Below are 18,692 nucleotides of genomic sequence, written 5' to 3' on the forward strand. Positions count from 1 at the left end.
CACTGTACCTCTTGTCCACCTCTTGAAGCATACGCTGCGTGGAATAACGGACAGGGCACTTGAGGCAGAACAGAGGCAGGAAGAGGAGGACTTCCTTGCCTCTCAAGGCCCCCTTTATCCAGACAGTGTTCCTGCTGTGCCACCCATCACACAGGAAGAGGATGAGGAGGAGAAAGAGGAGGAGGAGGATGATGATTGTGTCAGCATGGAGGTGGAGGCTGGCACTCAGCATTAGCAGAAGCAGCAGTCTTGTAGGGATGATCTACAGTCCCAAGAAACCCGTGGACTTGTACGTGGCTGGGAGGAGGTAGATGCGGATCATGTTGTCCTTAGTGACCCAGAGGACTCCGGACTGAATGCCTCAGCTAACCTACGCTGCATGGCCTCCCTGATCCTGCAAAGCCTGCGGAAGGATCCTCGTATTCTTTGGATCAAGGAGAGGGACCATTACTGGCTGGCCACTCTCCTTGATCCATGGTACAAGGGTAAGGTTGCCGACCTTATCTTGCCATCGCAGAGGGAGCAGAGGATGAGACATCTCCGGGAGGCCTTGCAGAAAGGTCTGTGCAACGCGTTCCCAGAGACTGGGAGGTTACAAACTCCTGGGCCTGGACAACGTGTTGCTGAGGCATCGGCCAGAAGGAGCGGTGGAGAAGGCGGCCGTCTGACTGATGCTTTCAGACAATTTTTTAGTCCACAGCCCCAAGGTATGATCGGTTCCAGCACCCATCGTCAGCGTCTGATTTACATGGTGCAGGAACACCTAGGGGCAAGGTCAGACTTGGACACCTTTCCCACCGAAAATCCTCTGGCTTACTGGGTCTTGAGGATGGATCACTGGCCAGAGCTTGCACAGTATGCAGTTGAGCTACTGGCCTGTCCTGCATCCAGCGTTCTTTCGGAACGCACCTTCAGTGCTGCTGGTGGCTTTGTTACCGATCACAGGGTGCGCCTGTCCACCGAATCAGTTGATCGACTGACCTTCTTTAAGATGAATCAGTCTTGGATCACCCACAGCTACCAAGCACCTGAAGCTGATGTAACCGAATATTTTTTTTTGAAATATCACATCCCTTCAAGACTGCCTATGCTGATGCTGAGTGACTGTCCTGTTTTGTTGATTGTCTATCCTCTTCCTCCTCCGCTGATATGTTGGAAGAACATTTCTGGTTCTGGGTGATGCCATCAGCCCAATTTTTCTACCCCTGTTTAACAGGGGCGTTTAATTACAATTTTTGATGCAATGCTTTGCAGCAGGGCTAATTCCTGCACTAAAACTACAGTATATGGGAGAGGTTGCAGTGTGGTGGCACCAGCACCAGTGCCTAAGGCCCAATTTTTCTGCCCCTGTTTAACAGGGGCGTTTAATTACAATTTTTGATGCAATGCTTTGCAGCAGGGCTAATTCCTGCACTAAAACTAGAGTATATGGGAGAGGTTGTAGTGTGGTGGCACCAGCACCAGTGCCTAAGGCCCAATTTTTCTGCCCCTGTTTAACAGGGGCGTTTAATTACAATTTTTGATGCAATGCTTTGCAGCAGGGCTAATTCCTGCACTAAAACTACAGTATATGGGAGAGGTTGCAGTGTGGTGGCACCAGCACCAGTGCCTAAGGCCCAATTTTTCTGCCCCTGTTTAACAGGGGCGTTTAATTACAATTTTTGATGCAATGCTTTGCAGCAGGACTAATTCCTGCACTAAAACTAGAGTATATGGGAGAGGTTGCAGTGTGGTGGCACCAGCACCAGTGCCTAAGGCCCAATTTTTCTGCCCCTGTTTAACAGGGGCGTTTAATTACAATTTTTGATGCAATGCTTTGCAGCAGGGCTAATTCCTGCACTAAAACTAGAGTATATGGGAGAGGTTGCAGTGTCGTGGCACCAGCACCAGTGCCTAAGGCCCAATTTTTCTGCCCCTGTTTAACAGGGACATGTAATTACAATTCTTGATATAATATTTCACAGGAGGGCCCGTTCCTGTGCCCACCCAGAGTAACTGTGAGGACTTATAGTGTTGTGGCACCAGCACCACAACCACCAAAGGTCAATTTTTCTACCACTGTTCAACAATGGCATGTAATTACAATTCTTGATATAATCGTTCACAGCAGGGCGCTCCAGCGCCCACCAAGAGTCACTTTGAGGGCTTACAATGTTGTGGCAAAACCAACACCTTGTTCCGCCATTTCTGCAGAGCATATAGGGCAGGCCCCTACTTTCAAACATCCAACTTACAAACATCTCCTACTTGCAAACGGAAGAAGACAACAGCAAGTGAGATGAAAAAAGATGGACGACAAAACAAATTATACAGGGGTGATAACCCTTCCCTATGTTTTCCAAAAAGCTTAAAAATAGTTTTTTTGACTGGAGCTACACTTTAAAAATGTACCAGTTGAAAATTACAAACAGATTCAACTTAGCACAACAAACCTACACAGTCCCTGTCTTCTTTGCACCGCCTGTATACTGCTGTTCTGAGTATATAGGGCCTGGGGGCCACACGCATTTCCTTTTTTCAATATGGGTTCCCCTTAATATGCGTACAAGACCCAAAGGGGCTGGTAATGGGCAGGGAGGGCTACCCATGCCATTTTTCTCAATGATTTTCAACCATATTGCAGGAACCAGATATAACATTAAAACTGCAAGCAGTTTTAAATGATGTTATTTCCGTTAAATGTCATTTTTTGCAGGGACTGTTCTAAACACGGGAAACACGTGGCACTTCACAGGCATACTACAGACACCCCCCAGGCACGATATTTAAAGGAATATTTCACTTTTTTTTTCACTTTAATCGTCATTAAAATCAGTGCTCCCGCCAAAACGGCCATTTTTAAAAACATTTTAGGCATTGACCCATGTCCCCTGGGGCAGGAGCCAGGTCCCCAAACCCTTTTTAGGACAGCATCTTGCATATTAGCCGTTAAAGTTAGCACTTTTAATTTCGAACGTTCGAGTCCCATAGACTTCAATGGGGTTCTAAAGTTTATACGAATTTGGGGTCTGTTCGAAAGTTCTGGTGTGAACCGAACCGGGGGGTGTTCAGCTCATCCCTAGTCTTCAGTCTACAAAGAGCCAGTGCCTGTCAGTTAGTGTGAACAATCTTTGAAGAAAACCAGTTGTAGTCTGCTAAAGACTTGAGACTGGGGCGGATGTTCACCTTCCAGCAGGACAACGGCCCTAAACATACAGCCAGAGCTACAATGGACTGGTGTAGATTGAAGCATATTCATGTGTTAGAATGGCCCAGTCAAAGTCCAGACCTAAATCCAATTGAGAATCTGTGGCAAGACTTGGAAATCGCTGTGCACAGATGCTAAGTAGAATGGGCAAAAATGTCACTCTTTAGATGTGCAAAGCTAGCAGAGACATACCCAAAAAGACTTGCAGCTGCAATTGCAGTGAAAGGTGGTTCTACAAAGTATTGACTCAGGGGTTCTGAATACAAATGCACGCCACACTTTTCACATATTTATTTGTTAAAAAATTTTGAAAACCATTTATAACCATTTATAATTTACCTTCCACTTCACAATTATGTGCCACTTTGTGTTGGTCTATCACATAAAATCCCAATAAAAATACATTTAGGTTTTTGGTTGTAACATGACATGTAACTTGTGGAAAATTTCAAGGGTTGTGAATACTTTTTCAAGGCACTGTATTTGTTACTTATATGGGAATGACGAGACATTCATAATGCAAATTCATTTACAGAGAACCCTCTGTGTCCTGTTGTTGGAGGGTGAAATAATGGCTTTTACTTTGGTGAGGAGTTATATAGGAACATTTTAAAGTGGAACTTCACAATCAACATTGATTATTTTTAATCCTCATGCTGCTAGCATTAGTAAATAGATTGGAAGGTATATTATATTTACTTGTTTTAAACTTTTTATTTTTTACATTTCTTCAATTACTTCCTGGTTTCCTGCCTAGGCAAATTATGTCATACATTCAGCAGAGGATGAGAGGAGGAGGGGTTTTCTCAGCTAAGCACACTCTCCTGTATGCATAGTTGAGCTAAGGGCTTACTCAAGATGGTCACGACCAGAAATCCTAAGGGAAGTTTTTCAAAAAATATTTCTCATCAAAATAAAACATGGATGTATGCAGGAGTTTGCTTTGAATAATAAATATTAATTACATATTGTTTTTGGTTTGTGGTGCGCAAATGCAGTGAAAATCTGCTTTAAGTGGGACTTTGGGCAAAATAAAAACAAAATAAAAAAATTACAATTTTTGTTTATATAAGGTCCCCCCTTAAATAGTTTTATATCCCAAAACCTGTAACTAAATCTTTGGCAGGACCCATGACGACTCCACCAATTCCTAGAAATTACCAGATACATATCAAAAGGAGAGTTAAAGTAGAACTATAGGCAAAACCTTTATTTTTTTATTTTATTTGGGAAGGAGTAAGGGAGCGTTATAATCCCTGTACGTTTTTTTTTTTTTTTGCCCACCTTCTCCCAATGGGGAGATGAGGAGATTTCCCTTCACTTCCTGTACCATAGCCAAAACAGGAAGTGAGAGGAAACCCATGCAAATTCAGGGAATCCCAGGTCACCAGAACTAGTGTCCCCATTGGGAGATTTCACCTCTATTACTTTTCTGGGGATAACCCAAAATGTGAGATTTTCTTTTACTTTCACTTTTGGTGATAATGGTAGACAGGATAAATAGAGAGGGTGAATCTCTTTAATGGGGGGCCAGGAGCAATAAAAACCTAACAGGTGTGCTAATCCCTCTCCACTATATGCAAAACTAAAAAAATGTCTTTGGTTATACTTTAAAGTTGGAAACCATATTACTAACATGTGTTAGGGTTGACCTCAGAGTACCTGTTACAAAATACACAAAAATATAATCATTTGGGATTTAAATGTCAGCACAAAAAATCCAACAACTGCCACAACACAACATCACATACATATTTGAAGATTTTATTAATACATGAACATGCAAAATTCACCATAAATATTTAAAATCCAAGAACATAAATCATAAATCTGTAATGTTTCATAGATATCTTTTATCATTGGATATGCTTTTATATAACACTATAAGCCCTTGTACACACGGTCGGAGATTCCGACAACCAAATCCGTCAGAGTAATTCCGACGGATAAATTCTGGAAGAGATCCGGAAGTGATGTTGCATACACACGGTCGGACAAAGTTGTCGGAAAATCCGATTGTACATAACGTGATGTCCAAATTGGGCCCAATTAGCCATTTTCCTGCACAGTGTCATGTGACTCAATAGTGTTACAAGGTCTCAGGAGTGAATGGGGAGCAGGTGTGTTAAATTTGGTGTTATTGCTCTCACTATCTCATACTGGTCACTGGAAGTTCAACATGGCACCTCATGGCAAATAGCTCTCTGAGGATCTGAAAAAAAAAGAATTGTTGCTCTACATAAAGATGGCCGAGGTTATAAGAAGATTGCCAAGACCCATAAACTGAGCTGCAGCACAGTGGCCAAGATCATACAGCGGTTTAACAGGACAGGTTACACTCAGAACAGGCCTCGTCATGGTGGACCAAAAAAGTTGAGTGCACATGCTCAGTGTCATATCCAGAGGTTGTCTTTGGGAAATAGACGTATAGCCTCATACACACGATAGGACTTTGTACAAACTTTCCCTTGGATTTTTGTACAAAGGGCGTCGGCCCTGAACTTGTATTGCATACACACAGCAGGACTTTTTCAGCCAACTTTCACCAAATCACGTGGTTTTTCTGCTCTTTACCGCCACCTTTGGTCAACTTCTGTATTGTTGTCTGATCTTTTGCATTGGTTCTGAGCATGCCTGTTTGTACTTTGTACAAAAGTCCTATGGTTTTCTGTACACACGATCAGACTTTGCTCCATAGGACTTTTGTTGCCAGAAAGTTTGTCCGTTCGCACAGCCAACAAAAGTCAGATGAAAACCAAAAAAGTTTGTCCGATGGAGCGTACACACGGTCGGATGTTGCTCCAAAACAGCTAATTTGCATGTTTGTTGTCAAAAAGTCTGATCGTGTGTATGGGCCTTAAGAGTGCTGTCCGCATTGCTGCAGAGGTTGAAGGGATGGGGGGGGGGGGGTGTCAGCCTGTCAGTGTTCAGACCATAGGCCACACACTGCATCAAATTGGTCTGCATGGCTGTCACCCCAGAAGGAAGGCTTTTCTAAAGATGATGCACAAGAAAGCCCACAAACAGTTTGCTGAAGACAAGCAGACTAAGAACATGTGGTCTGATGAGAGCAAGATAAACTTATTTGGTTCAGATGGTGTCAAGAGTGTGTGGCGGCAACCAGGTGAGGAGTACAAAGACAAGTTTGTCTTGCCTATAGTCAAGAATGGTGGTTGGAGTTTCATGGTCTGGAGCTGCATGAGTGCTGCTGGCACTGGGGTTCATTGAGGGAACCATGAATGCCAACATGTACTGTGATATAATGAAGCAAAGCATGATCCCCTCCCTTCAGAGACTGGGCTGCCGGGCAGCATTCCAACATAACGACCAAAAACACACCTTCAAGATGGCCACTGCCTTGCTAAAAAAAACTGAGGGTAAAAATGATGGACTGGCCAAGCATGTCTCCAGACCTAAACCCTATTGAGCATCTGTGGGGCATCCTCAAACGGAAGGTGGAGGAGCACAAGGTCTCTAACATCCACCAGCTCTGTGATGTCATCATGGAAGAGTGGAAGAGGACTCCAGTGGCTGTGAAGCTCTGGTGAACTCCAAGAAGATTAAGGCAGTGCTGGAAAATAATGGTGGCCACACAAAATATTGACATTTTGGGCTCAAGTTGGACATTTTCACTTATGGTTGTACTCACTTTTGTTGCCAGCGGTTTAGACAATAATGGTTGTCTGTTGAGTTATTTTGAGGGGACAACAAATTTACACTGTTATACAAGCTGTACACTCACTACCTTACATTGTAGCAAAGCGTAATTTCTTCAGTGTTATCACATGAAAAGAGATAAAATATTTACAAAAATGTGAGGGGTGTACTCACTTTTGTGAGATACTGTATATGACAAAGGGCTGTGGTTGTTCGCTGTTTGTGCTGACATTTAAATCGCCCCCAAAAATCTCTTTTGAGTATTTTGTCCTAACAAAAGCAGTGGACCCCATTTCATTTAGAAGCTATAACTTGTTTTAGGTCATAATGAAAATAGAAATATTGAAGTTGGCAACGATGACCCACTTTACCAACATCTATGCATCTTCTCCACTGAACAATAAAATGTAACCTTTAATATTTTTATTAGTGATGGGTTTTTGCACACATTTTTGGAGGTCAGTGTGAGCTTTAAATAAGGAAAAATGAAGAAATAGGACAACAGTGTAACAAGAAGTTAGATCTTTAGGAACCACATGAACATCAAATAAAGAAAAAGGAAAGTAGAGAAAGCAGATATACAGTGCATCTGGAAAGTATTCACAGAGCTTCACTTTTTCCACATTTTGTTATGTTACAGCCTTATTCCAAAATTGATTAAATTCATTATTTTACTCAAAATTCTACAAACCATATCCCATAATGACAATGTGAAAGAAATTTGTCTGAAATCTTTGCAAATTTATTAAAAATAATAAAAAATCACATGTACATACGTTTTCAAAGCCTTTATCATGAGACTCAAAATTGAGCTCCGGTGCATTCTGTTTCCACTGATCATCCTTGGGATGTTTCTACATACAACTTGATTGGGTCCACCTGTGGTAAATTCAGTTGATTGGACTTGATTTGGAAAGGCACACACCTGTCTTTATAAGGTCCCACAGTTAACAGTGCATGTCAGAGCACAAACCAAAGCCATGAAGTCCAGGGAATTGTCTGTAGACCTCTGTTAAGGAAGGAAATTTGTAAGTTCTGTATATAATTGTACTCTATATTGTATGCATTGCACAATGCCCTCACTGTGCACACGGCACTAATAATGTTTTTAGTACACGTTTGCATTCTTTTGAGTCCTGATTAGAATTAGCCTGCCTATGTTACGCCCCTTGTAACCATAAACGTACAATTGTAATATTAATGTGATACCTACGTAATCATATGTATAAAAACCTTCAATTGTGTCATAATAAAGAAGAACAGCTATTTGGAAAGATGCTGAGCGTATCTTTTGTGTCTGTTCTCTACTGCAGTAGTTATTATTAATTTGGAATCACTAGTCAATATGAAGATAGGAGTTGCCTATCTATAAAATATCCAGCTCACCTCCGTGACAGGATTGTATTGAGGGACAGATCTGGGGAATGGTACAAAAAAATGTCTGCAGCATTGAAGGTCACCTGCACCATATTTTACACTCTCTAGTTTTAGTAAATCAACACCAAGGTATTCTCTAAATGATGGTGGTGCCAAACGAGTGCCCTCCTGTGGTCAATGTGCAGAGAGGAAGCTGCTCATGCAAGAGCCAGAAGATCACAGCTACTACAGTGATTGATTACAGTGATTATCAGCTTCTCTTCAAATATAAGATATGTATAATTACATTGTGCCAAGCTGGACCAATGTGAGTTGGCAAGAAGGATAGATGTTGGAAATCCAAATGCTGGATCCTTTTTTGAATTTTAAACTATTTTTTTTTTCACCTTGAACTATACTGTATTACAAAGAAGAAAAGTACAATGTGTGAAAAGGTGCCATATCTGCTAGAACAGATTACTACTGTGAAATTAAATTATAGATGCCAGGCACTTTGTCACAGCTTTCAACAAAGAAATGTACAGTATATTTGGGTACTAAAAGCGAAGGGCATGCTACTAGGTGATGACATTCGTCTTTTTCTTTATTTGTAGGTCACTCACTTATTTGACAATGGGGGCACAGTGTTCTTTGCTATATTTATGGCCATATGGGGTAAGTAAATATTCTTTGCTGCAAACATTAAATGCTGTTAGTTTCTAAATGGAATATTTGTGATTGAATAAGACAGCTGCGCCCTCTACTGTTCATCTCAGTCTGTAGAATATGGCACTTTTTGCTCTGTTGTCTATTTTCGTTTTTCATCACTAAGGGCTCATTCACACTTGCCTTGGTCTCTGAAGAGCAATTGGTGTTTGGATGGCTCTTCAGAGAGCATTTTACAGGTGGTTGAGGAGGTATTGTATCACTTCCTCCCCAGCTGCTTTAACCCCTTGAATCCTGTGCTAGTGTCCTGCAACTGCTTGCATTGCATACAGTTGTGGGGTGCTTGAAGAGGGGCCCCATTCAATATGTCACCAGTCTGATGAAGGGGTCTTGCATGGCTCCGAAATGTTGCTATCTGCTGTGACAATGTAATGTGTAGTGATTGATTAAAGCTTTGGTCCCATTTCGGAGATCTTGGTGTGCAGGTGACATCACTCTCTCTGACTATTCATGGTTCCAATCGGTGGTCATTTCAGAACTCACTTATAAATACAGCCATCACTACAGGAATGTGTGCATTGGGAATAGTGTATTGGAATTCAATTAAATGGATCACGTTCAGTGGGTACTACATACCTCCCAACATTTTGAGATGGGAATGAGAGACACCTACTAGCAAACGTATGTAGGCATAGGACACGCCCCCGCCACATCCCCTTAAAGGAGAATTAACCAAAAAAAAGGTTAATTAAATACACAAGAGCTTTTTTTTTTTACCACTACTATTCCTTTATATTGGCTTTAACAATTTACAAATGCAGCAATTTAGAATTTGGATGAAAGGTTTAGCACTGGGAAACACTTTTTGAAAGATAAAAAGTGCATTTTATATACAACTATATAGATCAGACCAAAATGAGGGACAAATGAGGTAGAAAGAGGGACAGAGGGACATTGCTCCAAATCAGGGACAGTCCCTGGAAATCAGGGACAGTTGGGAGCTATGGTACTATGCCTGCCAAAAGCAACAGGGGGTATAATTCCTGTTGTGACCTTGAAGCAACACATCATAGCTATGGCATGTATACACACCCCAGCTTCTGCCTCTGCAGCTAAATGGGTAGTGGCTGGGGGCAGTAAAAATGCAGCTCACCCACTGGATTTTACTGCTCTTCAGCTGCTAGTATGAACCAGCCCTTAGGCTCGTTTACACTTGTGTCACCCTCCGAAGAGCAATCTGTGGCACATCGCTCTTCAAAGGTTGTTTGGCAGGTGGTAAGGAGGCAGTATGTTACCTCCCCACTGGCTGTTTTAACCTCTAAAAAATCCATGCCACAACGCATTTAAGGTGGCTGTGGTACAGACATATTCAGTTGAATGGGATGCGTTTGGTGAGCGTTACTACCCATTAAGCACAACAACAGGGATTGTTTTTGCGTACCGTGATGCAAATCATCATGGCCGTGGCATGTGGTCATCCCCATCTGCTGCTTTTGCAGCTTAGGAATGGCAACTGTAAATGAGGCCTAACAGGATGCAATAAAGTAAACCTTAAAGGTTTCCTTTAGATTAAGAGCAATGTGCAAAGTCTAATAATATTTTGCAATCAATTAGCCCTTATACTCCATTGACGTGATTGTTCTTAGCCGGAGACAAATTAGAAGCTGGTTTGGTTACTTTCTGTGCATAACATGTAATAAGATGAATACAAACGGCTGTTATTGCTTAACTTTTTCTAATAGGAAGTTCGCCGGCTGTTATGCTGGCCTTGGTACTTTCTGAGTTACTGACCTAGATCAAGTAAGCAAATCAGGATAGTTAGAGTAGTTGTCAGTCTATAGAAAACCTGCCTTTCTTTCTGAAAATGCTTGATCCCTAGCTGGCTCTGGCTTCAGTACTTCCTGAATTACTGATTCCAAAAAAGCAGGCAGCAAATAAGATCAGGATGAAGTCCAAACTCCTCATCCACTTACTTGTACCAGGTCCGTGGTGCAAAATGATAAAGCAAAAGGGCCTGCACGATAACCAGGAAACTAGCATTTTCAAAGGGAGAGTTAAGCAATAGCAGCCTCTCTTGACAGCTTTCCTTTATTGATGAATATAGGTGTGCACAGGGGGTGTGCCTGGGTGAACCCTAATCACTACACGTGGTGCTGATTGCCTCTACTGCCCAGGCTTTCCCCCATGTTGCGCCTTCCGCCCCCACCTGCAGTGCTGCTGGCTTCCCTTCTCTCCCCCCGGCTACTGCAAGGGATGTTTCAGGATGGAGAGTGGGGGAAGGGGCTAGTCAATATGACTCTGGCCAGCCCTTTCCATTTCAAAATGAACACAGTGAACACACTCACTCTCTAAGTTCATTCATAATTGAAGCATAGTGACTTAGATATCCATTAGACATCCATTTCCATTACAATAGTAAGCTGTGTTTACTATGCTTCAGTTTGTGAATGACCAGGAAGCTGCTCAGCACAGAGTACTTCCCATTTATTCACTGTCCAGTGCAGCTGAGGCTGCAGAGAAAGGCATGTGTGTTTGAGCTTTGGAGTGCACACCCTAATGCAGTGATGGCAAACCTTGGCACTCCAGATGTTTTGGAACTACATTTCCCATGATGCTCATGCACTTTGCAGTGTAGTTGAGCATCATGGGAAATTTAGTTCCAAAACATCTGGGATGCCAAGGTTCGCCATCACTGCCCTAATGCAATGGGCTGCACACACCTATATTGATAAACACAGAAAATAATTTATTACTTATAAATCCAATGGGGTTAATTTACTAAAGGCAAATAGACTGTTCACTTTGCAAAGGAAATTGCACTTTGCAAGGGAATTTTCCCAAGATCTTAGTGAATAAGACAAAACTCTGCTGACTTCCATCATACAATCATGTGCAAGCAATTTTTATTTATTTTTTTGTTTCTTGCTTGTGATTGGATGTTGTTTCATGGTGAAATGTCGCTACATTCAGTAAGCTCAGAGAAAAATCCCCTTGCAAAATGAAGAGCCTATTTGCATTTAGTAAATCAACCTCAATGCGCTTATTCGTATAACTCCAAAGAGCTCCGTCTAGGTACTGCACCGTCAACACTTACCCGATTTTGCAGATATATTCCACTTGAGCTTAAAAGTGGTTCTAAAGTCACAACGTTTTTTTTTTACCTTAAAGTGTTTTTAAAGGCAAAAGGTTTTTTCTATGCAGTAAGGCAATAAACCTTCTGCATGCAGCTCCCCCCACAGCCCCCCTAAATACATACCTCAGCCCGACCTAGATCTAGCGATGGGCACAAGAACCAAGAGCCTAGGCTCCCTCAGCTCTCTTGCTCCTCATTGGCTCAGCTACAGCCATTCGCTCCTGCTGTTGTCACTCACAGCCAGTGAGGAGTGAGAGAGGGAGGGGCCAAGCCCCTCTCTGTGTATCTATGGACACTTATGGACACTCGGAGCAGGGCTCAGGAGCCAGCATGCACAAGTGCCCCTGGAGGCAAGTGACTTCCTATGGGGGCACTTGGAGAAAAGGAGAAGCCAGGAGCTCTGGCCCGGGAACCCCAGAAGAGGAGGATCAGGGCTGCTCTTTCAAATCCATTGCACAGAGCAGGTAAGTATAACATATTTATTATTTTACTAAAAATAAAAAATAAAATAAAAAATGTAACCTTTAATATCACATACATTAGGGAAAAACTAGTAAAAAACCTACACTATCACTTACTGTACATGTCCCACTGCCCATGCCTTAGGTCTTTGCTTTCTTGAGGGTCTACATTGGCTAAAGCACAGAAAGCAGGTTTTCTGTATTCTCTGTACTTTTTGTACCCTTAATGTTTGGAAAAAATACAAGCCTGTGAATCATTTCAAGCAATTTTATCTTTATCATTTATGCATTTATTAGCATAATGTAACCTGCCTGTTTGCTTTGTTGAGACAAAATTGAATATGTATGAATTCCAATAATAGATGTAGTATTATATGCATCCAAGCATAACAATATATAAATACTATATATAGCATGAATGTAGGGCAATGGTTTATGTATAATAATGTAAAAGCAATTACAGTCAAGCATTGGCTTATCTTCACTGCAATTGCAGACACCAAAGTTAGGTAGATTAACTTTTCTGATTTAATGTGATCATTCTGTTTGCACGGAAATTGTGTGATAAACTTTGAACTAAAAGTATACATGTCATGAACCTGGAAATCTAAAATGGAACTTACAATAAAAATGATCAATAATCAAAGATTAGCATCAGAGACATAAGAGCATACACCTCTGAAAAACAAATATGATAAAAAGAAATATGTGGCGCTAACTATAGTGGATAAATATAGGGAACAAATATCATAAATAATGTAGCTAAACATAAAATGATAACAATTCATCAATGTGAAATCATCAAACAAACACAGTACAGATGATGAAAGAATCCAATAATGATTAAATACATCCAATGAGCCTCTGTAAGTGCATATAAGTGAAAAGATCACAAAAAACAGAAACATTTTTGAAAAATTGCATAAAGTGCAGAAAGTCGCATATAGTGAAAAAACCCTTGCATAAAGTGAAAATATCCTCGTATAAAGTGCAAAATAGATCCAGTAGAGATGCAAAAGTCCAATAATACTCTAAAAGTGCGTAGAAGTGCAAAAAAAATGCAGAAAACCACATAAAATTAAAAAGTACAAAAAATCGCATAAGGTGCAAAAGTAGTGAAAAAACACTATAAAACCTGGAAAAAATGCATAAACTTTACCGCTCCAAAGAAGCTGCTGGTAGGACTTTTTCTGACACTGCCAGCGCAACGGAGCAGCTGTTTTAGGGCAGTTTGCAGGTGCTATTTTTTACGCTATAGCACCTGCAAAACGCCCCAGTGTGAAAGGGGTCTTACTGCTCAAAAAAGCCACTGCCCAAAATAGCCTATGTGTGCATGGACACATAGGATAACATGATGTAGACTGTAGAAAAAACGTCTACAGCCAAAAACAGCTGCTGTAAAAACATTAAAAAACGTCCAGTGTGCATGAGGTCTGAATATTAGGAAACTTACTTGTCCAGGGATCCCAAGATGTTGGCACCTGGCACATTTTTGAATGGGCCCTCGGGTGCTACCGCCGTACCACCGCCATTCCTTGTAAGGCAAACCAACTGTGCTTTGTGAATGGCCCGGCAGCAGACGAAAGGAGGAGGGGGGGGGTCAAACTTCCAGGGGACCTTGCTGTGGCAAGGTTTCCCAGAAGTGGGGATGGGGGGATGGATACCTGTCAAAACAGGTACTCAATCCCCCCCCCCCAAAGGTGCCAAATGTGGTAGCACAGGGAGAGACCAAACAAGTGTAGCTTCACTTTTTGGGTGGAGCTCCGCTTTAAAGTGGTTTACCCACTTTCAGAACTTTATATATATATAAAGGGCTTCTTTATATATATATAAAAATAAAGCGATTATACCTGTTTTCAGAGTGGTGCTTGGCGATCATGTGACCAACTAGCTCTCTCCCCATCTGACAGCTGCAGTAGGAGGGGCCGAAATTCCCCCGGAGGAGAGAGTGGACCTGTCACATGATCGCAGATCTCTGTTCTGAAAACAGTTATAATCGCCTTTTCTTTTTTATAAAACACACATACAGGGCCACCTATTGTTAGGAACCAAAGTGGATTATATGGGCTATTAATTGTTATCTCAGCAGCAGGAGGGGAGGGGGTAGGCCCTGACACAAGTGCTGACAGGCAGAAAGGGAGGGTGTCAGGGCTCAGCAGCCATGATTTACCGTGGTCAGTTTACAGAGGTGGAGGCCAGAAACTGGCAGGATCAGCCAGATATTTCAGGTGATCCAGGCGGAAAAATTACATAGCACAAGCACTGTGCTGTTATTCATGCTTTAAGTAACAGGATCTTTTTTTTTTCTCTTTAGGTTAACAAACACTTTAAGTAGTAAACCATAGCAATTGCTCAGCCTCTAAATAAGCAATAGTATTGGTATTTATCTAAGAGTGCTGGCAAATACAGGAGTTGTAAAAAAAAAATGCAAGAATGCAAAAAAAAGTTTAAATTTTCCTTGCAAGTGATTGGGTATTCTTTGCAAAGGGAAGCTTTACTTACTTTAGTAAGCTCTGGAGCAACTGCACTTGCAGAGTGCAATTGCACTTTGCAAAGTGCACCTTCTATTTGCCTTTAGTAAATCAACATCCACTGTCTCAACCTGCTCTACACATGCTCAGTTGCTCTCCATTTTTAGGCACTTTTGGGCACTGACGAATTTGTACAGGCCGATCTGCTGAGAACCTTAAAGCAGCATTAAATCCGCCTATCCTTTACAGCCAAGGAAGCTGCTTCTGTTTGATCTGCATTTTCCATGCAGAAAAACAAGCAAATGTGATAGAAATCCCGGCAGTCCAGGAATGTAACTTTTTTGAAACCCTTAAATCGATGGGTTTAGTTCCACTTTATGATTTACTTCTGCTCATGGGCTCTGGTCTTCAGCAAAATTACATATTTGGAGTAGGGAACATTTGAATAGCTGCACTAAAAATCTTTGATGTGTATTTCAAGTTTTTAATACATTTTACAGTATAACATTGCTATACCGAGGATACCCAACCCCCTCCCCCCCCCCCCCCCACTTGGCTCTAGATATTGACCATTTATGTTTTTCCATATGCAACCATAGTCCTTGATCCTCTTCCGCATGGCTTGGCTCTGTATGTACAAAGAAACATTTGTAACCAAAGTAGCCAAACATCTCCTCACACCAAGACCTTACTTACCTTTACTGAGTTCTGCTTTTTAAACGCTTTGCTGTATGTGAAATTGTGGACCACACTCACATTTTTGAAATCACAGCATTATCATGGCACTTGGGATATGACCCTCTCTTGGGTTTCCTCATGCTCTGCTTATATCATGTATTTGTCAAACCCAGCTTCAAACAACAGCTATATGTCTTTACTCAGTCCTAAGCATAATTTTCAACCACCACCTATTGACTTTTAGATATCTGAAAGGTATTTAAAACATTAGACAATGTTGAACTAATCAGGGCCGTCTTTAAGGCAGGGCGAAAGGGGCAGCTGCCCTGGGCCCTGTCATTGTTGTGGGGCCCAAAGCAGCTGCCTCATACCTGCCAACTATCCCAGTTTACATTCCCTTGTCCCTTAACGTTTTAGTCCTGTGCTGCTACTAATGCTGCCCAGCTCTGCCCTATTGTTGTGTACAGATGACTCATCTGCAGACCTGTGTTTACATGTAAATACTGACATTCATATGTAAATAGCAGTGACATGCATATGTAAATAGCTGAGGCCAACTGCATTGATATGTAAATAAAGGCAGCATTCATATATATATATCATGCCCCCCTGCAGTGAGTAGAAGATGTGCTGTAACCTATAGCAACCAGTGAGCAGTATTACTGTACAGCAATCTCTAGCAGCCAATCAACAAGCAGAAATGTGCTGTAACCTCTAGCAACTAATCAGTGAGCCTTAAGGAGTACTGTAACCTCTAGCAACCAGTCACTAAGCAGTAATAATATGCTGTAACCTCTGGCAAACAATCGCAATCAAAATTTTTTGCCCAGGGTCCAATCAATATTAAAGACGGCCCTGGAACTAATGATCTTCATTTCCAAATTCACTGCCGTTTCTGTAGCCATAAATAATGCTGTCGACCTGTCTATCTCACAAATAATTGTTGCCCTTGACTCAGCTCTCTCCTACCCACCTTACATTCAGAACATCTTGAAGTCCTACATTTGCTTAAGAACACTCAAATTGTAAGCACTTTCAAGTAGGTTCCTTTGTTCCTCCTGTGTTTATTTTACGCAAATACATTGCTGCCTAATAGACCGGTACGTTAAAAAAAAAGGAATAATAATAGTGACAACAATTATTTCATTCAATTTCTGTTTGAAACTCATAACTTCTAAGGCAGTGCTCTCCAAACTGTGGCCCAGGGGGCCAGATGTGGTCCTTTGCTTGCCTTTATCTGACCCTTGGGGATGTATTTCACCAAATGACACCAATGATGGGCCGCAATCCACCCTGCTGACACCATCAATGGGGCATTATTCTTCCCATTCATACCAACAAAGAGTCACTATTTCTCTCATTAAAATCAATGATGACCCCAGGCCCCCCTAAAGCCTGTAGGACAGTAAACTGACCCGTTGCTTAGAAAGTTTGGAGATCCCTGTTCTAAAGTTAAAATGACTACAATATAAAATGTATCAACATGTTTTCTTTGTTACTGTGTGACTTGTTCTGTTTCCTTGACCTCTGTAAATGTTGCAGCAATATAAAGAAATACAATATTATCACAGTAAGAAAAATAAATGTCACCTTTCTTATCACATTTATACCAGACATGTTGATAATAGATTCTATTTCTGCCTATTTTCAGTTCTGCTCATGGGACTATATAAAGAGAAAGTGTAAATGCCCTGAATTTGTTCAAATACAATTCTGCATCACCTTTCTGCACATTTGTTCCTTATAAATATATATATCTATCTATCTATATATATATATATATATATATATATATATATATATATATAGATATATATGCTGAGCAAAATTATAAACGCAGTACTTTTGCGTTTGCCCCTATGTATCATGAGCAGAACTTAAAGATCTTTGACTTTTTCTATGTACACAAAAGGCCTATTTCTCTCAAATATTGTTCACAAATCTGTGTTAGTGAGCACTTCTCCTTTGTCAAGATAAACCATCCAACTCAAAGGTGTGGCATATCCAAATGCTGATTAGACAGCATGATTATTGTACAGGTGTGCCTTAGGCTGGCCACAATAAATGGTCACTCTAAAATGTGCAGTTTTACTGTATTGGGGGGGTCGGAGGGGGGTCCGAAAAACAGTCAGTATCTGGTGTGACCACCATTTGCCTCACGCAGTGCAGCACATCTCCTTTGCAGGTTGTTGATTGTGGCCTGTGGAATGTTGGTCCATTCCTCTTCAATGGCTTTGCAAAGTTACTGGATATTGGCAGGAACTGGAACACGCTGTTGTATACGCCGATCCAGAGCATCCCAAACCCCAAGCATGCTCAATGGGTGACATGTCCGGTGAATATGCTGGCAATGCAAGAACTGGGAGGTTTTCAGGAATTGTGTACAGATCCTTGCAACATGGGGCCGTGCATTATCATGTTGCAACATGAGGTGGTGGTCGTGGATGAATGGCACAACAGTGGGCTTCAGGATCTTTTCACGGTATCTCTGTGCATTCAGAATGTCATCAAAAAAATGCACCTGTGTTTGTTGTCCATAGCATATGCCTGTCCATACCATAACACCACCGCCACCATGGGCCACTGGATCCACAACGTTGACATCAGCAAACCACTCACCCACACAACGCCATACACGTAGTCTGCCATCTGCCCTGTACAGTGAAAACCAGGATTCATACGTGAAGCGAACACCTCTCCAAAGTGCCAGATGCCATGGAATGTGAGCGTTTGCCCACTCAAGTCAGTTAACGACGACAAACTGCAGTCAGGTCGAGACCCTGATGAGGATGATGAGCATGTAGATGAGCTTACCTGGGATGGTTTCTCACAGTTTGTGCAGATATTCTTTGGTTATGCAAACCGATTGTTGCAGCAGCTGTCCGGGTGGCTGGTCTCAGATGGTGTTGGAGGTGAAGATGCTGGATGTGGAGGTCCTGGGCTGGTGTGGTTACACATGGTCTGCAGTTGTGAGGCTGGTTGGATGTAATGCCAAATTCTCTGAAACGCCTTTGAATATGGCTTACAGTAGAGAAATGAACATTCAATTCAAGGGCAACAGCTCTGGTGAACATTCCTGTAGT

General features: G+C 41.7%; 1 protein-coding gene across 1 annotated transcript in view; it reads left to right on the forward strand.

Moving 5' to 3' along the window:
- Positions 1-18,692, forward strand: part of ANO3 (anoctamin 3) — a 371,821-nt gene that overhangs the window by 187,467 nt on the left and 165,662 nt on the right. The window contains exon 13 of the mRNA XM_077460837.1: positions 8,815-8,875. Within this exon, the coding sequence (XP_077316963.1) occupies positions 8,815-8,875 (61 nt within the window). The remainder of the gene's footprint in view (positions 1-8,814; positions 8,876-18,692) is intronic.

Source organism: Lithobates pipiens, unplaced genomic scaffold (genome assembly GCF_037356315.1).
Source record: "Lithobates pipiens isolate NorthernLeopardFrog02 unplaced genomic scaffold, aLitPip1_a1.2 Scaffold_10, whole genome shotgun sequence".
Lineage (NCBI taxonomy): Eukaryota > Metazoa > Chordata > Amphibia > Anura > Ranidae > Lithobates > Lithobates pipiens.